The sequence below is a fragment of the Prionailurus viverrinus genome, chromosome E2 (assembly GCF_022837055.1).
Source record: "Prionailurus viverrinus isolate Anna chromosome E2, UM_Priviv_1.0, whole genome shotgun sequence".
NCBI lineage: Eukaryota > Metazoa > Chordata > Mammalia > Carnivora > Felidae > Prionailurus > Prionailurus viverrinus.
This window is the reverse complement of record NC_062575.1, coordinates 57009685-57033569: the sequence shown is the minus strand read 5'-3', so window position 1 is coordinate 57033569 and position 23885 is coordinate 57009685. Positions and strand designations below refer to the sequence as shown.

Below are 23885 nucleotides of genomic sequence, written 5' to 3'. Positions count from 1 at the left end.
CGCTTGCATTCCCTCCCGTGCTCTCTCTCAAAATAAATAAATTTTTAAAACTCTAATTTTCAAGAAAAAAATAGACTTCTAAAATACCTGAGAACAAACACTTTGTTTAATTAAAATTGCAATGACATTTGGCAGTTAAGGGCTTAAGTACATACAGGTCCCACTGGTAGGTCTCAAAGACATTTGGATTTGTAATTCATCTGGAAAGGTGTGGAGTTGAATATCAAATTTAAGAGAGAGACCTTAATCAACACCCATTGACGCAGAAACTTTTATTCCTTTAAAGCAACGTGCCAGCGCTCCGTCCCACAGCCCAAGGCCCGGCGGGGAAAGCCTGGAGTGCAGTGCAAGGGATGGCGAGAAGTGACAGTTGAGTGAAAAGTCTGATGACGAGTTAATACCGAACAGCACAATTCCCACAGGACAGTGTTTATTTCTTTTAATGTTTATTTTAGTTTTGAAAGAGAGAGAGTGCGAGCGAGGTAGGGGCAGAGAGAGAAGGAGACAGAATCCAAAGCAGGCTCCAAGCTCTGAGGTGTCAGCACAGAGCCCGATGGGAGGCTCCAACCCACCATAGGGAGATCAGGACCAGAACCAAAGTCAGGCTTAACCTACTGAGCCACACAGGCGCCCCCCGCCCCCCAGAACAGTTGTGCGTGTCGCATTCTAGCGTCCATCACCGACACTGACCACCCCGGCTTTTACTTCATTAAACAAGGAGCTGTCACTATGCGGGTCTCAGTCGACCCACGAGGACCCCGGGCGCCAGGTCCCCACACTGCTCCGCCTCCCCCCTAGAGCGCATGTCCACCGCTCTCTAAAGACTTTTCTCTCACCCCAACCCGCCCCGCCCTCCAAAAATTGCTTCCCCGGGCACCGGGCGCAACTTGTGAAATACCGCCGCTCCCAATAGAAGCGGCCCACCCTTCCCTGAGGTTGCACCCAGCCTGGCTCGAAACGACACCAGCGGGATCGGACGGAATCCAAAAGCGGAACCCGAAACCGGGCGGCCGGAAGAGAAAACAGACCCGCAGACGCTAGGAGGAGAGTGGTGCGCTGGACCCGCCCCACCGGATGTGTCCTGGACACGCCCCGGCACCGCCCCGCGACGCACGCGCGTGCGCCATTTTCTGCAGCCCCGGAAGCTGATCCAGCAGGGCAACGTGCGCTGTGGGTTGGGTGAGTCTCCATTTTTCTGGTTCGCACCGGCGGTTGCGCTGCTCAGTGCCCGGCTCCACCCCAGGTTCCGGGGTCGCCTGGTAAGGTAAAATTCTTGAACCGTCTTCTCCCTTTCATCTCTCGCGGCCTGGCTCTAAGACGTTCCGAGTCCTTTCTCTCGGGGCGGGTCCCGGGGGGTCTGTGGTCGTTTTCGGTTAAAATCGCTCCGAGGCAGGTTCGGGCCAAGCCGTTCTGCCTGTGGCCCTTGCAGACCTCGATATCCTTGCCGGTCACTTTCCTGCTCAGAACCTTTCTGTGACTGCCGAGTGTCCCCCGTGCCCCCAACCCCATACTGCGTCGGGCACAGTCGTCACTAGGGAGGTGGGTGCAGGCCGTTGGCCGCAGGGTGGCCGTCCGTCAGGGTGTGGACGGAGCTGGCGGGGAAGGACGCAGAAATCTGCGGAGTTAGAGGGTCATCAGAAAGTGTGGGGAGAAAATCCGTCGGGGATTGAAACAGGCTGCCGCAGAATAGGGTGAAACTGTCTGTTGGAGGAGGAATAGCGACGGAGGGAAACGGAAATGGACAAAAGCACTGAAGAGAAACAAGGACACAGACTTATACGGAGAAAAAACGCGTAGGGGTCACAGACAAGGCACAGGACCCAAACCCTAGTGAAGAACCGAGGATATTAAGTTGTGAAGTACCGACTTGAAGTTTTATGACCTCGTTAATCCAACATTTGGTGAATTGTTTCAGTTGTGGAGAAGAGATCGAGAGTTGTGAAACCTGGTGTTTGAGGCATCTGCACTTTCTAAGCATTGCATCAGAAGATAATGCCATTGGCAACCCCTACTCATCCAGGGGGATTAGAACTGTCAGTTAAAGGGGACTTTCTGTAACCACATGGTGCTTTTACGATGGCCATTATTAACAATACTGTTTGTCTCTCCCCGTTTTTTCGTGGCTCACGGCATTCTTTTCTGAATTTGATGTATCCTCACACTTGTTTTGACGTTAATCTCAGATTCCACTGGAGAGCTTTTCAATTTCCAAATTATTTTCTCTTGTAATTTTATTGTTCAGAGTATGAGTTTTCTATGCTTTCTACTCTACCATATGTTGCAAGGATTCTTTGATGTCTCTTAAACAACTTGATGGTATTTCATTACACATCCGTTAAGGATGTTGGTAACCTTTTAACACTCAAAACCTAGTTTAGTGTGCTAATTTAATAATTCAACAGTTCTCTTCTTGCGTTAAAGCAGTTTATAAATTATCAAGCTTTGAGGTGAGTTCTCCAGCTAAGTAGATGATCGCCTCAGGTCCCCTCTGTCTTCTCTGTACAGATGTTGAAGGGTGGTCTTGATTGATGTGGAACTTGGTTCCAGCAGAGCTCATCCGTTCATAATACAGAGAGTGTTCAGACCTCGTGCCCACAGGTGACCCTTTTTCATGTTTTCCAGGACCAGTAACTATTTGTAATTTCATATAGCTTTTCTGGAAAAGAGGAATTAAATGCTTGGGCTTGCTTAAACCCATAAAAGAGAAGCTTCTCTCCTTCAGGAACATGAAAGGTAATCTGGAATTAGGACAAGCCCTTTCTACTTCAACCTGTCCAGGCCACCTTTTCAGAGATTTCTTACACCCAGTTCTGCTCATTCAACTGAGACTTCTTCAGGGTAACTTGGCAAATTCACTCCCCCTGTAACCCCCGATGGACCCACCTGTAACAGGAGACAATAGACCAAGAATTCTGAACCTGAGTTAATAAGATGCGTGAAATGATTTTCAAAACTAGGTGCGTCTTTGGTAGTGTTCTGGGAGAGAGTGTGCAGTTATAATGGGAGTTCACAATGTGACCCAGTTCCAAAAATATCGAAAGCCACTGGGAAAGAAGTAGGAGCATAGCTCAGAGACAGGGACGTGCCTCTGTCACCTCCACCCTCTCTGTGTAGCCTGGCTAAATCTTAAAAATTTGATTGTGTCATCTTTTGACATTAAACCCTCTAACAGGCTTCCCGTCAGCATCAGGACAAAGATCTAAACTTCTCAGTACGGCTTCCAGGGAGCTCTGGAGTTGGCTGGCCCTTAAGAGTTGGTCCATATTGATGGCATGGACAGGTTTCTGTGTCCTGCATCATCCACTCCTTGGATGCGGGCTACCTAGGGAGGAGCCAAGAACTTGAAGGAGCCCATTCCCTTTGGCCAAGTGCCAGGTAGACAAGACAATGCAGTTGCAGTGGAGTGTGTAAGTTTGAGCGGTAGGGGAGGCCTTCGTGAAGAAGTGGGTAAAAAATGCACTTGTTGGCCTCCACATAGGACCTTATTGTTTCCGCATCCCTCCTGTTGCAGTGGGCAGCTAGGCGTTTTTCCCATGGCAAGTTTCTCCCCATATGTATATTGTGGCAGAGGATGGGTTGTGTTGATTCTGCAAATTAAACAACATCCTTTTTGTCACACAGTATAACCTTACTTGAGAAAGAAGACCAGAAGAAGGGGGGAAAAAAGAAGGAATGGCTCTTTTCCAGGTAAAATCCCATTTTTTGTTGATTTTTCTTCCTAAAATGTCACTTTGGACTTGTTAATCTTGTCTGTCTGTGAGGTGTCCTGCCTGAGTTGTTTACTCACACCCAGGGCTTTCTCCCAGTCTCCCCTCCTCTCCATGCATATTTCATCTTAACTGTGACCAAGTGAGGCGGAACTTAGGAAGAGGCACCTGTTAGGAGGTCATCCTGGGAATGTTGTTCTACACAGGCTAGGACTGGAGATAGGGAGTTAGCTCTTTGGTCTCTTCAGGAAGGATTCTTCAGAGATCCCTCCTGGATCCTTTTTCAGCTCATATAAACCAGGATTAAAGAGATTATGTATGTAAGTCAGGTATTAACGTGCAAAAGTACCTGAGGAACCCTGGAAAATAAGAGTGATGGAAATTTACTTCATCCGGTTTTACAAATGCATTTTGATGTTAAACCAGGGACTCATTGTGCTTCTGACTCCACGATATTAATACTTTGGAATAGAATACAAAGTTGAAAGTAGGAATGAGAAGTAGAGAGGGTGTCTTGGTTTATTAACACAATTGGTTTTCAAATGTAGAACCAACTTACATGTCAAACAGTGTCACAGACGATGAGACTGGAGTTCTCTCTTGTCCAGAAGAGAGCAGATGCAGAATGGAATACGAGAAAGGGTGATGTCCGCAAGGAGACAGGGGCCCCCAACAGGGGTTTTGTCTCAGTATTTATTGAGCTCATGAGATATTACACATGTGGTACACATGAAGAAAACAAGATCTTACACACATGAACGTGGAGAAACCATCAGACAGGAATCATTAACTTGTGTGTGTAGGAAGCAGAGGGTCTGGAGGCAAGTGGAGTGTGTGACCAAAGTACATTAGTAGATTGGGGTCAGATGGAAAGGAATTTTCTGCAGGTGCTGTAAGAAGTTACTCGTGATCCCATTACAATATCTCGCTAGCTAACTTCGGACACGTTCGCCCCATGGTGGGAGATTTTCGCCCTAAGCTTTTCTCTAGCTAATGACTTTACCGTGGGTGCTTTTGTCCCGTGGTGGCAGCTTTCTGCCCTAAGCTTTGTAACCTGTTTGTGGAAGTCTAAGGGATTCTTGAACCTATTTCCCCCTGGCTCCCCATTTTGGTTTTTTTCATCTTAAGTTTGCGTGTGAGGACTGTCATGATGGCTACCTGATCCATATTTTGCTGTTGGAGGCTTGAAGAGTGATTCTGCAATGGCATAAAAGGAGACATCGTACAAGTATTCCGCTTCACAGAGTTCTAATGGAGGTTTAGCACCTATTGTCTTTTTCCTCTAAGTTGGATGGCAGCCATAAGGGCTTTTAGGCGTGCCATTATTTGTTTGTAGAAGTTTGGCTTATTAGCTCTTTGATATTGTTGACCGTAACTGGGTTAAGTACATGTGCAGTTTCATAGTGTGCTGAAGACTAATTCGAGAAATGGTAGCAGAGGCTATAACGCTTACTATGGCTTGGATCCCCATGATTAAGAGGCCTATGAAACGCCTTTGCCTGCTTAATACCAGTGGTGGAGATCATTGCCGTCAGATGCAGATCAGGTGTGTAGGCAATACCACTGCGTTGTAAGAGGAAGTGGGCCTGGTTTGACAGGCGTTTAGGCTTCCCTCATGTTATATGAGGAGCTAGGAATTGCATTTGTGGAGCGACTTCAGGATGAGGAACAGTGAAGTGGTTTCTTCCATCCTGAAAATGGAGCGGTGGTGGTTCATTCTGAGTCATTCTCTGGAAGTCCCGGTTGATGGGAAGGTGTTCTGGGGGTCTCCCCCATGCTATAATACGGCTTCACCCACCAAGAGGGAATCCCCAGAGGTCCAGAATCTGAAAGAATACAAGCATATTTCAGACCCAAGTGAGAAGTTTGAACTGGCACCATAGGTGAGAGGGTTTATGGAATTTAGGAAAATGGAGCTTAGCTGCGTTAGTCCTTGAGGGTCAAGATTTGAAAACGTAAGAGTGATCATAGTGTGATCGAGGAGAAGTTGAGCTTATAATGTAGATAACCATGGGTAATTCTGCCTTTTTTGTTGTTTTTAACCTATTTTTTAATGTGCTCATTCTACAACTGCTTGTCCTTGTGGATTGTAGGGAATTTTAATTTTATCTGCCATTTCCTTCTACCTTTGTTCCATATTGTTCCCTGTGAAAGTTTTGACTCTTAAAATCTTGAAGGTTGCTGAGGGTGGATGGTCTTCTCCTGTATAACTTTTTCTTGTTGAATAGGGCCATAGAGAGTCCATCCCTAGGGGCAACATTGGTAAGTTGGGGTAGGTATAGCAGAGTTAGGAAAAGGAAAGACAGTGCAGGGGAAACAGCCTCCTTGAGTATAAAGGATCATCCGTCTACTGGGAGTGATAGCGGTGAAGAAGTCTTCCAACAGGAGTCGCAAAACTATGACAAAAAAGACTCAAAAATGGACGTGATTAAAAGATCTAATGCAGGTGAGAAGGAAATTCAGTTACTTCTGTGGCACATAACACTTCAATTATCAGAATATCAAGTGATAACCTTATGCCAAAAAATATTAAAGCTAGGATTTGCATATAATCTCTATAATATGTGTAGCCTTACTCAAATGTAACCTAAGGATTATTATTTTTTTCACGTTTCCAGAGTAACTTAACATACTAAAGAAGTCTAATTGGTCAAAAAGACTTTATTTACAATTTAAGTTTTGGAAAATTTGTTAGAAAAAAACTCAAAGTTGTATACCACCAAGTGTGTTTACCATTAGACCCCAATATCCTCACTTTCCCTGCAATAAGAAGCTGAAAGCAGATGAGCCTTACTTAGTAATCAGTGATTTAGCATCCCATCCTATTTAGAAAAGGCCTAGATGTCCCAACAAATTCAATCCCAATTTATCATGCACGGAAAACTTTTCGAGTTACTAAAGCCTTTGGAAGCTAGTGTAACAATGACTCATGAAACCTGTGAGACGAAGTTTCCAATTACTTTCAGTTGTAACCTGAGCTTATTTGACCTTTGATTAACAGGTGTATTTCAAACCAACAAACTTACATTCGGGTCCCCCTAAGACAGTTTGTTCCCCATGGTTAATTTTTACCTGAAACACTGGTGAGGAAGTCTGAAGTGGATGGTCTTGGCATGTTGACTTCTCAGACAATTTTAAGGTTTGGAAAAGGTTTCTATAGGTCATGATATGGCTTGCAGTTATGAATATTAGGTAGACCCTCGTTCAGTTTATAATATATGTTCCCATTTTTTTCCAATTTTCCAAAGGCAAGAAGTCTTGTGAGTTTTCTTGAGGTGTCTGTAAACACCATAAGGGCATCTTAGTAGGTTGTTGCATCGGAGTGAGGATGTCTTCAGAAGGAATCTTTTGTTCCTTTAACAGGTTAGATTTTTCCCATTGACAAAGCAGGGAGTTGGCATTCTCAGGGTGTAGGGTTGCTGAAGGGGCTGGCTGACAATAAGGAGGTTTAGGTTCCGTGCCAAAAGTTTTTATTTACTCTCAGTGGGTCTAATCTTCATAAACATCTTCTGCGCTCAGGGGGAAAATGGCCATAGGGACAGTAGACTATATAAGAATAACTCAGGCAGAACATTGGCGCCTTCCATATGTCATTCCTTTAGTGTGTCTTACCTGTTCGTTCCCAAATGTCTAAGTCGAAGGTTCCTTGCTCAGGAGACCAAGGACAGTGTTGCTGGATAACCATTAGTAATTTAGGAAGTGCTGTATGAATTTGTTGTTTTCTGTTCTAGGGATAGGGAGTCTCCCATAGTAATTCTCTCAAAAGTTCCACAGGAGTGAATCCTAATACAGTTTTGCTTTTCTCTTACCTCATCAGGAGAGATTGTAGACCCATGCACTTTTTCTTTTTGTAGAGTTCTAGTCGTTCTGTGACTTTCTGCAGTCCCTGAGTTACATTCGCTTCTTAGCCACATTGGCCTCTAGCTACATTGTGTTCTACCACATTGTCTTCTTAGACACGTCCCCTGCTTCACGTCGACTTCTTAGTCACGACGGCTTTTCTTCTAATCATGTTGACTTCACGTCACCTTCTATCACATGGACTTTGGTCACCTCGGTTTTTATCATGTCGATTTCTATCCCATCGGGATCACCATCTGGCAAAGATTATGAGCTTTGAGTTCTCTCTTGCCCAGGAAGAGAACAGACCTAGAATGGAATACGAGAGAGGCTAATGTCCGGGAGGAGACAGGAGGCCCCAACAGGGGTTCATCTCTGTATTTATTGAGCTCCCAAGATATTACACACATGGTGAATGTGAAGAAAATAAGATCTTACACGTGTTAATGTGGACAAAACTATCAGACAGGAATCGTTAAATTGTGTGGGTAAGAAGCAAAGGGTCTGGGATGTAAGTGCAGTTTGTGATTAAAGTCCATTAGTAGATTGGTGTCAGATGGAAAGTAATTTTCTGCAGATGCTATACAAAGTTGCTCAGTATCCCCATTACAATATCTAGCTAACTAACCTCGGGTGATTTTGCTCAATTGTGGCTTCTTTCTGTCCAAAGCATTTCTCTGTTTAATGACTTAACCCTGGGCGCTTTAGCTCTGTGATGGCATCTTTCTACCCTAAGCTTTCTTAACCTAAATGGGTTACTATTACTCCACATAATAGTAAATGTATAAATTATTGATAGCACATCCATCTCTTAAAGACCATGGTTTCGGGGCGCCTGGGTGGCACAGTCGGTTAAGCGTCCGACGTCAGCCAGGTCACGATCTCGCGGTCTGTGAGTTCGAGCCCCGCGTCAGGCTCTGGGCTGATGGCTCAGAGCCTGGAGCCTGTTTCCGATTCTGTGTCTCCCTCTCTGTCTGCCCCTCCCCTGTTCATGCTCTGTCTCTCCCTGTCCCAAAAATAAATAAACGTTGAAAAAAAAAATTAAAAAAAAAAAAAAAAAGACCATGGTTTCTTTTAGGAACTCTTATACGTTGTACATTTTTTAGAGAAAAATGTGTATAATTTAGCCAGACATAGCAGAACTTTCTGTCATCACAGAGGATGGTGCTCAATTTTAATTTTACATATTATTATTAAATTTTATTATTATTTTTGTATGTATTAAACTTCAGTTGTATAGATTTTTGCAGTTCATTTTCACACACTAATGCATTTTTGAAACTAAGAAGTAAAACATCCTCTTCCCTGTCATGTCTTCCACCATCACAGATTTTCTTCATCAAGAACTGATGTTCTCTTTCGTGCATATTTTCCAAACGTGCATTTTTGTATTGTAGTATGATTTTAGAATATATTCTACTGTAAATATTTAATCCTGTTTTATTCTGCAAATTGGTATCTTTACATGCCATATGACTTGAAGTCGTTTTCATGAAAGTCAACAAGAAATAACTGCTTTTTTAGATCCTCATGGGAGCATTCTCTAAATGAAGATAACATGGGTCCTTTACAACTCCTTACTGTTTCAAAGAATGCCACGGTGGCTGCTTCTGAGCAGGCCGACTTCACTACAGACTTCTAAGGATGTTTTAAGATTGTACATCTTTTAAGCATGATTACCAGGTTGATGATGGTCTTTCTGAGGAGGCACAGACATTCCACTTAGTAAATAAAGATTTTAAATCAACCGTCTTGACCATCCTCAGCTAAAGGAAAACGTGGAAGAGAACTAAGAAGTAGGAGAACAATGTTTTGACAAATAGAAAATACCAATAAAGAGATAGAAATTATAGCAAAAGGATGGAATAGAAATGCTGGAGTTAAAGTATAAACACCAGAATTGAAAATTCACTAGAGGGTTCATCAGCAGATCAACAAAAAGAGTGAAGAATCAGTGAACTTAAACAGAGGTTAACTGAAATGGTCAAGTGTGAGGAGGAGAGAGGGGAATAAAGCTGAATAAAAGGGAATAAAATAAGAAAAATGGCCAGAGCCAAGAAACCTTTGGGACACTATAACTAATACTCCTATAAACGTAATAGGAGTTTTAGAAGGAAGGGCAGAAAGAATAATTGAAGAAAGGAGCTGAAAACTTCCCAAATTTATCAAAGAGAACCTACACGCCCAAAAAACTCAATGAACTTCAACTAAGTCCAATGCATGGAGATCCCTGGCAGTCACATAATCAGTCAAGTTTTATAAGACAAAGAATGTGGAATGTAGCAAGACAGAAACAACTTCTCATGTACAGGGATTCTGAATAAAATTAGTGGTCTGTTTCTCATTAGAAACTGTGGAGGTCAGGAATCCATCTCCTTTGGTATTAAAAGATTGAAAAATTAAAAAAAAAGCTGTATCAGGAATTCCTTACGAGGCAAACTATACTTCAAAATTGATAGTGAAATTGAGATTCCTAGATGAACAAATGCTGAGGGGGTTCACACTTACAGGCTTAGACTATAGGAAATGCCACGTGGAGTTCTTCAGGCTGAAATGGATAGAAACTAGCAGTACCTCAAAGCCATAGGAACAAGTAAACAACGCTAGTAAAGGTAATTACATAAGTAAATATAAAAGCTAATTATTGTCTTTTTGTTTTGTAACTCATTTTGTCCTACATGTCTTAAGAGACAGTAAAACAATCAGAAAAATCTGCTCTTGAGTGTGTGCAACATCTGTTCGTATCTTTTATGAAGTAGTTTTTGACAACAACATAAAGGGAGAATGTATAACAGCACTTGTTTGTATGGCATTAAAGCTAATTTAGCATCAACTGAAATTCAAATATTGGTGGTTTAATATGTAAGCTATAACCCCCAGGATAACCACTCAGAAAATAACTTGAAAATGTACAGAAAAATAAATAGACCATCAAAATGGTATGCATGCACAGACACCCGAAGAAGGAAGGAATTATGTAACAAAATATTAGCCATACAAACAGCAGATGTTAGAATAATTCTTACCAGTAGCAATTTAAAATGTACCTAAATTAAACTCTTCAATAAAAGAGAAAGGAATTTTACAAATGGTTCCACTTTATGTCTGCATATGGCTCACTTTATTTTTTTAAAGCATTTTTTGATTGTGAGAGAGTGTGAGTGGAGGAAGGGCAGAGAGAGCGAGGGAGAGAGAAATTCTCTCAAGCAAGCTCTGCACTGTCAGCCCGGAGACCAGTGTTGGGTTGGAACCCACAAACTGTGAGATCATGACCTGAACTGAAACGGAGAGTAAGACGCTTAAGTGACTAAGCCACCCAGGCGCTCCAAGCCTCGCTTTAGATACACAAATAGGTTGACAGCAGGATGGAAAAAGATATTCCATGCAGATAGTAATGAAACCTAGTTGGGGAGCTATATAGATATCAGACCAAATAGAGTTTAAGTTGTAAAATAGTCATCAAAGATATTGAAGAACATATATTGAAAAAAGGGCCAATCCATTAGGAAGATAAAACAAGTATAAACAATACTTACATAGAAACAAAGCCGCCAAGTTTCTGAAGCAAACATTGAGAAGCTTGTTCTACTATAGTGGTTGGAGATCACAATGCTCCGTATTTAATAATGGATAGAACAACCAGATATCAATTATAAAGCAGTGAGCAGCACTGTAAACCAGCTAGGCTCCACAGACACATACAAAACACTGCGTCCAACAAAAAATCAAAAATTAGGAGTAGAAGGGAACTGGCTCAGTCTGAAAAAGCGTTATTAAAATTCCGTGGCTAACCATATACTCAATGGTGAACTCCTGAAAACTTCCCCCTAATACCAAGAAGAAAACAAGCATGCTCCATGTTGCCTCCACTAGTCAACACTCTCCTGGTAGTTCTAACCAGAGAAATTACAGAAGAAAAATAAATAAAATATGTCAAAATGAGATAAGAAATCAAACTGCCTCCATTCATAGATTACATGATCACCTATTTAGAAATAAAGAATCCTCAGACTTAGAATGAATTCATTGAAGTTACAAAATACAATATCAACACTCAATATCTGTAAAGTAGCAATCAACAAATGGAAAGTAAACAATTCCATTTACAAAAACAAGAAAGTAAATGGGAATAATATTAATCGGGGAAATGGAAGATTCATACAGAGTGAAAACTACAAATGTTGCTGAGGAAAATTAAAGAAAACCTAAGTAAATGTCAAGATATCTTGTGATTCTGGCTTGGAAGACCATAAAACAGGGGGATCCCCAGAGCGATATAAAGAGTAATGCAGTCCTCAGCAAAATCCCAACATGTTTTGCCCAAATGGGAATCGTGATTCTAAAACTCATTGAATTGGTAAGGACGCCACATAACCAAAATAAACATGAGAAAGAACAAAATTGGAGAACCTACAATTCCCGACATCAAACCTTCTACAATAACTTGGAATAATCAAAAGTATAATTGTATCAGAGGCCAGAAATATTGATCAAAGATACAGAACTAAGCATCCACAAATAAACCCATACATCTATAATCCATTCCTTTTTTCCAAGTGTGCGGAAAACAATGGAAAAAGAAAAGTTTCTTAAATAGTACTGACATATCTAGATATCTGTGAGAATGAAATTGAAACTACCTTGTACCATATAAGGAAATCAATTCAGAACTAATCAAAGACTAAATGTAAGAGCCTAAACTATAAAAGTCTTAACTGAAAATATAGGGGTAAATTTTCATGACCTTAGGGTTGACAGTGGATTTTTATACATGATCCTAAAAGCAAAAGTGAAAAAGACAAAGTAGATAAATTGGTCATCATCTCAATTATTCACGTCTGGGGCGCCTGGGTGGCGCAGTCGGTTAAGCGTCCGACTTCAGCCAGGTCATGATCTCGCGGTTCGTGAGTTCGAGCCCCGCATCAGGCTCTGGGCTGATGGCTCAGAGCCTGGAGCCTGTTTCCGATTCTGTGTCTCCCTCTCTCTCTGCCCCTCCCCTGTTCATGCTCTGTCTCTCTCTCTCCCAAAAATAAATAAACGTTGAAAAAAAAATTAAAAAAAAATTATTCTGGTCTGTGCGGTGAAGGACATTATCACCTAAGTGGAACAGTCTAGCAAATGGGAGGAAATAATTTGCCAACACATATCTACTAAGCATCTAGAACCTAAAATATATGAAGAACTTACACAAGTGACAACCAACATACCAAGAACCCAATTTGAACAACGGTCAAAGGATTTTAATAGACACTTCTCCATAGAAGATACACAAATGAACCCAGCACATGAAGAGATGTTCAATGAAAGTAGTCATTATTAAAATGTAAAATCAAAACCACACTGAGCTATCATTTCACATCCACTAGGATGATTATTATGAAACCACAAAAATAAAGAGGTTGAGAAATTCAAATCATGACATGTTGCTATAAAAACGTAGATACTGTGGAAAAGAGTGTGACAGAGTCTGAAAAAATTAAACCATGTGACCCAGTAATTCCACTCCTAGGTATATAACCAAAAGAATTGAAAACAGGCATCCAAACACTTAACTTCTACTGGAACTTCGTAATATTAGCCAAAGGTAGTAACAAACAAATGCTTTACAGTAGTTGAATGAATATGGTCTACTCCTGCAATGGAATATTCTGCAGCCAGAAGAAAGGAAATGTACCACTGATACATACTATATCGTGGATGAACCCCAAAGATGATTCTGTGTGAAAGAAGGCAGATGCAAAAGGCCACATATTTGATCCTTTTCCTTATATATGAAACGATCCAAGATCGGTGAATCCACAGAGACAAAGCATTAGTGGTTGCCAGGGACTGGGCAATAGGAAGCAGCTATTGCTTTACTATGGGTAAAGTCTTTCCTATGGGGTTGATAAAGTTTTGGATCTAGACAGAGGTGATGTTTGTGCAATATTTGAATGCAATAATTGCCCCCAATGGCATTTTAAAGTAGCTAATTTTATGTTCACTGTAACTCAAAATTGTGTTACACGGATCAAAGAACACTCACTCTAGTCAAATCAGTCTTTACACATCTGTGCTTCTCTTATCTTTGGTCAAATAAGAACACATTCCCTGTGCACTTGGTGAAATGTGTTTTCCTTTCAGGGACGGTTGACCTTCAGGGATGTGGCCATAGATTTCTCTCAGGAGGAATGGGAGTGCCTGGACCCCGCTCAGAGGGCTTTGTACAAGGATGTGATGTTGGAGAACTACAGGAACCTGGTCTCCGTGGGTGAGGATAACTTGCCTCCAGAAGTCGGTAGTTACTTTTTATCTGTGTGCTGTGCATTTTCTATTGAGAGCCCCTGTTTTGATCATAAGAGTTCCAATTCCTTGTTCTTAAGGGAGTGATTGCAGCTGTTTTGATTGAGAGTGGAAAGGGTTCATAATGTGGCAAATGGACTCTAACTTCCCTTTCCTTCAGAAGTTCTGCATTCCTGCTTGTTGATGTGGTTGCAGAACTTAGCAGTCAGAAAAGTCTAAGGGAGGGAACTGGTGATGAGGAGCCCTGGTCCTTGTATGTATGTAACTGATGAATCACTAAATTCTACTCCTGAAACCAGTACTACACTCTGTTAAGTAACTAGAATTTAAATAACAATCTGGGAGTCTGGAGAATAGGATATAAAAACGCTTATATTCTTAGCAAAGTCTAATTTCGCTGAAATCTTTAGATAAAGCTCAGAGACAATAACGTTATTTAAAGTTGGGGGGAAAAGGAAACCTCGTGGTGAATTTATTTAAATCTCTGATTCTGTGGTCTTACCCTCGTAAGGGTGTTGGTTGAGTAGTTCTTAGAAAAAACCCAGATGTCTGCACACCTAAAATAATCCTTAAGCCCTCAGGCACTCATTTGAGTAATTTTTGAAATACGTGGTTTCTACACCAAGCAAAATGAATGTTCTTTCTTGTTTGGTGAACCAAGAGCTGGAAACGTGTTCTGGAAGAGCAGAGGTGATCATGTTCTGTTTTTCTTTATGAATGGAAATCTCTTCTTGAGCTGAATATCATCTCGGTTTTGGAAGAAGAGAAAGAGCCCTGGACTGTGGAACATGAAGTGAGGATAGGGAAACATCCAGACAGGGGATGTGAATGTATTGGAATGTGAGCTCAAGTCCGCTTAGAAGGGCAGAGAGTAAATTGCTCCAGTAAATATTGTTTGGGAAGGATCTATGGGAAAATTCAAGTTTATTTCTTAGGAGCTTTCAAAGGAAATCCTCCCCCACCCCACACACATTTCTCATTCTGTTATTCAAACGAGTAAATCAGATGTGTAGAAGTTTAAACTTCCAGTGATAATACCTACAACACTGTTACCTAGCCCCTCCGACCATACTGGTGCTGTGGCTTGAGAGGGACTGGCTGTCCGTAAGGAGTCTTTTCCCTGATCCCTCTTGGTTCTCATTCCGTACAGGTCAGAGGTGAGGTCTCTGTAGTGCAAACCCCAGGACCTATTCACTTTCCATTTCCATTTTGTATTCTGGGGAGAACTTCTTAGGAGACACAAAAATTGTAGCATCTGTCTAATAAAGTAGATAAAAGTCTATGTCTTTCCTCGGCCATCCTGGCTTCTGAAGGTTGCTCCCTTGTGCATTAATTAGGAGGAAGTCATGATGTGGATAATTCCAAAAAGTGAAAATCCAAAAGTAGATGTAGTGTAAATACAGCTCAGCTTGGTGATACCTAGTTAGCTTTTCTGTGGGAAAAACATGTATCATTCCACAGATGGTTATTGCATTCCTGGTATACCAAAAGCACCATATTGATATTTTTTGGTTTTGTTTGTTTGTTTAAGAACTCAAGAGGCAGCAGCAACTTTTGATTTTAAGTAATCTCTACAACCAGAGTGGGGTTTGAACTCAACTGCAGAGTCAAGGGTTGCATGGTGTACTGACTGAGCCAGCCAGGCAGCCCAGTTTTTTGTTTATTAACCTTTTGATCACCTTCACCCTTTTCTGCTCAGCTACCTGAGTGTAGCAACCACCAATATGTTCTCTGTATCTAATGGGTTTTTATTTCTTTAAGATTGCACACATAGGAGCAATCATACTGCAGTGGTCTTTGACTCATTCCACATAGCATATTGTCCTCAGGGTCCATCTCTGTTGTCACAAATGGCAAGATTGTATTCTGCTTAGTGGCTAGATAATATTGTGTTGTATATACACATCTTTATCCATTCACCCATCAACGGACACTTAGATTGTGTTCGTATCTCAGCTATTATACATAGTGCTGCAGTGAACATCAGAATGCTTCTGTCTTTTCGAGTTAGTATTTTTGTTGTCTTCAGATAAATACCCAGTAGAATTGGTGGATCACACAGTAGTTCTCTTGGCTACACCATTCTCCACCCGTTGACAACACGTGTTGTTTCTTGTCTTTTTACTAACTGCCATTCTAATGTTAGGTGTGAAGCGATATTGTGGTTTTGATTTGCATTTCCCTGATGATGAATGACGTTGAGCACCTTTTCATGGTCCTGTTGGCCATCTCTAAGTCTTTGGAAAATGTCTATTCAGATCTTGTGCCCATTTCTTAAATCGGGTTATTTGAGCATGTGTTGGCAATGTTTTAGATTACCAGTCCATTATCATCAGATGCATGATTTGCTAATAGTTTCTCCCATTCAGTAGGATGCCTTTTCATTTTGTTGAAAAACTGTTTCCTTTGCAATGTAAACACGTTTCAGTTTGATATAATCCCACCTTTTTTACTTTTCTTGTTTTTCCTTTTTGGTGTGGAGAGTTAAAAATAAAATCATTGCCCACACATGTGTCAAGGAGCTCATTACCCCCTAACTTTTCTTTCTTTCTTTTTTTTTTTTTTTTCAATTTTTTTTAATGTTTATTTTTGAGAGACAGAGAGAGGCAGAGTGTTGAGTGGGGAAGGGGCAGAGGGAGAAAGACACAGGATCTTAAGAGGCTCCAGGCTCTGAGCTGTCCGCACAGAGCCCAACATGGCGCTCGAACTCACAAGCCGTGATATCATGACCTCATCCAACGTCAGAAGCTTATCCAGCTGAGCCACCCCGGCCCTCCACCCCTAACTTTTCTTAATAGGAGTTTTATGGTTTCAGGTCTTAGGTTTAAGTCTTTAATCCATTCTGAGTTAATTTTTGTGTATGGTGTCAGATAGTGGTCCAGTTTCATGCTTTTGCCTCTGGCTGTCCCGTTTTCCCAAACCATTGATTGAAGAGATTATACTTTACCCCATTTTATAGTCATGTCTCCTTTGTTGTAAATTAAGTGAGCATGGTTGTGGGTTTATTTCTGGTCTCTGTTCTGTTCTGTTGATCTATGTGTGTATTTTTATGCTAATACCATACTGTTTTAATGACTATAGCTTTGTAGTCCGGGAGTTTGAAATCAGGGAACATGATGCCTCCAACGTGTACTTCTTTCTCAAGATGCTTTGGCGATTCGGGAATTTAGTGGCTCCATAGAAATTTTAGGATTTTCCCTTTTGCGGATATGTTTTCATGTGGACAGAAATATTCCACTTTTTTGAATGAATACCAAGGAGTGGGAATGCTAGGTCATATTTAAGAGTACATTTAGTTTTGTAAGAAAGTGCAAACTTCTCCAAAGGGGAGTACCATTTTGCATTTCCACCAGCAATGAATGAGAGTTCTTATAGTTGCACATTCTCACTAGGATTTGGTGTTGGTTTTGTGGATTTTGGCCATTCTCATAAATGTGCAGTGATATCTAATTGTTACAACACATATTTTCCTTGTAAAGTTACCACTTTTCTTTAATGTTTATTTATTTTGAGAGAGAGAGAGAGAGGCAGCAAGGGAGCGCGCATGAGCAGTATAGAGGCGGAGAGAGAGACACACAGAATCCAAAGCAGGCTCCAGGCTCTGAGCTTTCAGCACAGAGCGTGTCACAGGCTTTGAAGTCCTAACTCTGTGTTCATGACCTGAGTTGATGACAGACACTTAACCAACTTAGCCCCGCAGCTGATCCTATGGCATTCTTTAAATTAAGAATTTGTGATATCTTAGAAACATATTTTTTAAAGTTCCTGCTTTAGTCCCAGCAGTATCATTAACCTGATTTGCTGTAGCTTTTTCTATAATGATATGTTATTTTGGGGCTTGGGTGGCTCAGTCGGTTAAGCATCTGACTCTTTTTTTTGGCCTAGGTCATGAAGTTACAGTTAGTGAGTTCAAGTCCCACATTGGGCAGTGCGCTTACAGTGTGGAGACTTCTGGGGAATCTCTCTCTCTCTCCCTGCCTCTCCCCCATTCACAAGCTTGTTCTCAATATCTCTCTCTATAAGTTACAACCTTAAAAACGTGTCTCCTGGAACATGTATACATTATATAATTGTCTTGAGTATATACCTAGAAGCGAAGTCTTGGTATATTTAGTTTGATAATTTTTAGAGCAAATATTGAATTAGATATAACTGTACTGTTTTCCTATAACCCCCTACTGTTTCCCTGTTGAATGTTTTCCACCTTTGCTTCATGCCCATAGTATGAGTTCTTACAGAATGCATCAGTATTATGCCTTTTGCTGAATGTGTTTTCTTTTTCCCCAAGGTCCTGCTTTTAATTTACACCACAATCATATTCCGATAGATGTGCAAGCACAAGCACTGTCCCCACATGGTCAGTTACTTCTTAATGCTTCACTCTTGCTTTTCTGAATCCAAGTCCTGGCCTTTCCTCAGATGTTTCATTGAGCTAAACAAACCACCCTCATATATCCTGGTATATTAATTTTGATCAACAAAGCACCTCAGTTTACACAGCACCTGACTCCCCTGCCCTCCATACTGCAGAAGGAACCCTATTCATACACAGGGTACATGCGTATGAATTGCTCAGGACAGCACCTTGATCTGGCGGTTAATTATACTGTGTGTTTACTAATGTGTGAGCATATGATGAAAGAAACAAGATATTTTAAGGACTCTGTATGTTACAACCTACATGTTGATTGATCTAGGGGGTTAAGTTAATAAGTAACCATAGTTACACAAACTAGTAGTCTCTGGAATTCTAAAGCAGTTTGTCTTGGAGATGTAAAGACAGGATTTACATTCCATAAGGAACTCCTACTAGAAGGAATGAAAGATTCATTGAGCATCACTGAATTATGAGATACTGGGTTCAGGTAAACACGTTTTTATAAAGATTAAGAATTAAGGAAGAGAGACAACTCTATAATTTCATGCACAGTTATAAAATAGCCATTGTATAAATGGGGTCAGTAATCATGAAGTTTCATTTAATTATCCAGTTATGTGTCCAAAAAACATGGATAGTGTAAAATGTGTTTCGAAAAATTACCTCAAAATCAGAGAAATTGTTAATATGGAAAGCGTTATAAAAAGAGAACTCAAAAACATATATGACAGTAGTGTTTGAAGACCATGGTTGGTTAACATCCTTTGTTTATAATAAAGTGTTATTTAGGTATGTAATTATGTAATTTAGTATAAAATATTTATCTTCCAACTCTATTTGATAGGAAGCCTTTCTCCTGGATTTGCACTCAAGGAATTGTCACCAGTAGAGGACATTTATAAAGAAGTATTATACCACTTAGTGATATTGGAGAGAAATGAAAGCCATGGCATCAAGAATTTTGATCTCAAGGAAGTCTGGGAAAATAGGCATGAGTTTGAAAATCGGTGGGGAGATGATGCAAGAAATTACAAAGAAGTGCCTTTGACCCATAACAAAAATCTCACTTGTAGGAAAGATCAGCCACTTAATCAGCCCTCAGTCACTCTTCCTGAAAAGCAGAGTGTTTCTGTGAGAAAAAATACCTACCAGTATGTCATGAATAATGAACCATTCATCAGGACTTTGTTACAACAGGACAGTAACGTAAGTGGTTCTGGAAACCAGTATATAAACTGCTTGGAAAATAGAATGGGATTAAGTTTGCAGGCACACCTGGGTGAACTCCAGAGATTTGACAGTGAGGAGGAAATGTATGAATGTAGTAATCCAATTGAGAAGTCTGTCAGCAATGGTTCCTCAGTCTCACCACTTGAAAGAATTCCTCCCAGGACCCAAAACATTTGGAATAAATCTAGGAAGATTTATCATTTGTTACCTGCCCAAGCCAGGAGAGGATACACCAGAGGAAAATCTTATAAATGTAATGAATGTGGGAAGGATTTTAGCAAGAGCTCAAACCTCATGAATCATGAGGGTATTCTTTCTGCACAGAGACTTTACAAATGTAATACATGTAGCAAAGCGTTTGTTGAGTGTTCAAGCCTTACTCAAGATAAGAAAATCCATACCGGTGAGAAACCTTACAAAGGTAATGAGTGTGCCAAAGCGTTTACCCAATTTGGCAACCTTAGTAGTCATCAGAAAATACATGCTGGGGAGAACCAGCACAAATGTAACGTGTGTAACAAGGCTTTTATCCAAAGGTCAAGACTTAAGGCACATCAGGTAATTCATACAGGAGAAAAACATTATAAATGTACTAAATGTGATAAGGCTTTTATCAAACATTCAGCACGTTTGCGTCATGAGAGAACTCATACCGGTGAGAAACGTTACAAATGTATTGATTGTGGCAAGGCCTTTTTGAGGAGTTCACACCTTACTCAGCATAAGAGAATCCATACTGGAGAGAAACCTTACAAGTGTAATGAATGTGGCAGGGCTTTTAACCAATTTTCACACCTTTGGTGTCATGAGAAAATTCATACTGGCGACAAACCTTACAAATGTAATGAGTGTGGCAAAGCCTTTACCCAGGCTTCAAGACTCACTAAACATCAGAGAGTCCATACAGGACAGAAACCATATAAATGTAATGAATGTGGTAGGGCTTTTATCCAATCTTCACACCTTAGGCGTCATGAGAAAATTCATACTGGTGACAAACCTTACATATGTCATGAGTGTGGCAAAGCCTTTACCCAGCGTGCAAAACTCACTACACATCAGAGAGTCCATACAGGAGAGAAAGTGTACAAGTGTTTCGTAAGTGGCAAATCCTATAGTCAAAATTCAAACCTGGCAAATCATCAGAGAATGCATACTGGAGAGAAACCTTACAAATGTAAAGAGTGTGGCAAATCATTTACACAATTTGGAAATCTCACTATGCATCAGAAAATACACACTGGGGAAAAACCACACAAATGTAATGTGTGTGACAAGGCTTTTATCCAAAGGTCATACCTTGTGGCACATCAGAGAATTCACACAGGAGAAAGACCTTATAGATGTAAGAAATGTAGTAAGGCTTTTGTCAACCATTCAGAGCTTTTGCGTCATGAGAGAACTCATACTGGTGAGAAACCTTACAAATGTATTGACTGTGGCAAGGCCTTTTGGAGGAGTTCACATCTTATTCAGCATAAGAGAATCCATACTGGTGAGAAACCTTACAAGTGTAATGAATGTGGGAGGGCTTTTAACCAATTTTCACACCTTTGGTGTCATAAGAGAATTCATACTGGCGACAAACCTTACAAATGCAATGAGTGTGGCAAAGCGTTTACCCGACTTGGAAAACTTACTAATCATCAGAAAATACACACTGGCTAGCAACCACCCAAATGTGATGTGTGTGACAAGGCTTTTATCCAAATGTCAGGCCTTTGGCACCTCAGAGAATCCGTACAGGAGAAAAACCTTGTAAATGTACTAAATGTGATAAAGCTTTTAGCACACGTTGAGACCTTTGTAGTCATGAGAGTACTTCTACTGGAGAGAAACTTTACAGATGTAGTGAGTGTGGCAAAACCTTTGCTGAGCGCTCACATGTTAACAGAAAAATCCATACTAGAGAGAAACCTTAACAGATGTAATGAGTGTGGCAAAGCGTTTACCCAATTTGGAAACCTTACTGGGCCTCAGAAAATACACACTGGGCAGAAACCACACAAATGTAATGTGTATAACAAGGCTTTTATCCATTGTTCAAGTCTTATGGCACATCAGAGAATTCATACAGCAGAAAAACCTTACAAATGTAATATGTGTAATGAGGCTCTTATCAAACATTCTCACCTTTGGTGTCATGAGAGATCTCATACTAGAGAGAAACTGTACAAATGTATTTAGTGTGGAAAAGCCTTTATGGAGCATTCACATCTTACTCAATGTGAACCTAATATGTGTGGCAGTGCTTTTATTCAAAGCTCAAGCTTTGGGGAGCATCAAAGAATTCATAGGAGAAAAAAACAAATGAGCAAGGGTTCAACACTTGCTCAGCATCAGAGATTCCATCATGGAGAGGAACCATATGGAACTAACATAAGGGGGAAATCTTGTAACCAGGGTTCACAACTCACCTGATAGGAGAATAGAAGCCTCTGAAAGGAAGAACACTGAAGGAATGTATGGCAGGGCTTATCCAAAGCTTATTTTAAGTTGTGGAATGTAATTTCTACTAGAGAGAAAAACCTTACAAATAAAATAGGTGTGATCTGGGTTATAAAAAATGTACAAATTGGGGAGAGGATAAAAATAGGTCAATGGAGTTAGGAGGTACAGACTTCCAGTGATAAGAAAACAAAATGTACAACTTTGTGCTTTGTGGTCTAGAAAGAATTCACATAACACGGAAACCATATAAATGTGTCAATGTCTTTACCTCAGGAAATACTGAAGAATTCATGCTGGACAGGAACATTAACGTATAATGAAGGCGGTGATTTGTTTAGCCAGTTCTTCAATGGACTACAATTTAAACCTTCACACTAGGGAGAAGTAGGTCTATTTTGAGGATTAACCAATCTTAGGTGTTAAGTTCCACAGAAAATTAAAATTATTTAAAACTCATGAGATGGTGTGTCAATGGTACAAGTATATCTGTGGAAAGACCTAATCATCTTCTGTTCAAATATTTTATAAAGATTTTATTTTCTGTGCACACAACATGGGGCTCAAACTCACAACCCCCAGAGCAAGAGTCACATGCTCTTTTGGCTTAGCTTGCCAGGTTAACATTTTTTATTCAATTATTTGAGGTTTCTGTTTTTTTTTTTTAATGTTTTTATTTTTCATAGAGTGAGAGGAAGAGAGATCTAGTGGGAGAGGGGGAGAGAGGCAGGCAATCGGAAGCAGGCTCCAGGCTTTAAGCTGACAGCAGAGAGCCAGACTGGAGTGTTGAAGTCATGAACCACAAGATGACCTGAGCCGAGGTTGGATGCTTAACCGACTGAGCCATCCACGCACCCCAATTATTTGAGGTTTCTTGACACTACATTATTATTGATGACTTATAACCTCAAGTTTGGATTCCATTGATGTTATACTTTCATTATATGTGTTTCATTGGCAACCATAGTGGTGGTCTCAGAGAAAGCATCTGTATGGTGAATGGAACCTCTTCAATGGGGGTGAGGGGCTTAGTCATACCTATATACCCGGGAAAACTGGTATGCTAAGTTTAAGATAGACTATACTATATACATTTGGGAGCATAGGGAGTGGCAAGGAATAAACCTAAAACTCTTACGTAAATTGTAATGTTTTCTTTGTGGTCACAGCCCCTTCTCTGGATTTGTTGGTACGATTGAGCACCTTTGTTGATTACTACAGGAAAGAATTACTCTATCAGATAGTTGACCATGAAGCAGTAGGTCAGGACATTGAGAGAATATTTTCATGTAACGATGGGTTACTTGGGATGGCATTTGTACTAGAGAAAATGGACAGTGAGCAATGGTCTCTCCTTTTGAAAGGTAATAGCTATTATATATCATGGATGAGTAAAAATTCGTCTTAATTTTGGAAACTGAAGAGAAAGCTCTAGAGGACATTTAAATCAAAAGAACCAAAGTAGGATTGCCTGTGTGGTTCAGTATGTTGAGTATTTGACTCCATTTTGGCTCAGGGTCATGGGATCAATCTTTACGTTGGGGTCTCCACTGAGTGTAGAGCCTCCTTACAATTCTCTTTCTCTCTCTTTCTCTCTCTCTGCCACTCTCTGCTACCTGTGCTCTCAAAAAACAAAACAAAAATACACCCAGAAGTAGTATGCTTGTAAAAGACGCAAATTTGGGCACTGAAATTGCATTTTGATTCCATTTTTTTTAGGATACCCTATTTCTCATATCTAAGTAAGTAAAATATAAGCTTTTGTGTAAACCTAAATGAATCCTGTGCCTTATTATCCTATGTGCATCACACTTCTTTGGGGAATTTCATAATGAACACTAATCATACATCCTTAAGCTCTGTATGTTGAATGTCATCTGTAGTAATTTTCATGTTATATTTAAACCTATAGTTTTGGAAATATATATTCATAAGTTGAATTTGAGAGTTACCCAAATGAGTATACCCATTGTATATCCCATAGTATTTAGTGGCTCTAA

The 23885-nt window shown here is 40.5% G+C and overlaps 2 protein-coding genes across 3 annotated transcripts in view; both read left to right on the top strand.

Annotated features, from left to right (window-relative positions):
- The first annotated feature begins 592 nt into the window (after positions 1–592).
- LOC125153759 (zinc finger protein 677-like) lies at positions 593–22491 on the top strand. Its single transcript, XM_047837254.1, has 5 exons — positions 593–1259; positions 3622–3687; positions 13671–13824; positions 18118–18186; positions 19052–22491. Exons 2-5 carry the CDS (start codon positions 3673–3675, stop codon positions 21103–21105), a joined length of 2292 nt encoding a protein of 763 aa, XP_047693210.1. The 5' UTR covers positions 593–1259; positions 3622–3672; the 3' UTR covers positions 21106–22491.
- The window catches only part of LOC125153756 (zinc finger protein 665-like), a 47283-nt gene continuing 37098 nt past the window's right edge, over positions 13701–23885 (top strand). Inside the window, exon 1 of one of the 2 annotated variants that reach the window (XM_047837249.1) lies at positions 13701–13797. The gene's annotated coding sequence lies outside the window, so the exon portion shown is untranslated. Of the gene's footprint in view, positions 13825–23885 lie in introns of both variants that reach the window. The other variant, XM_047837246.1, reaches the window with a different exon arrangement.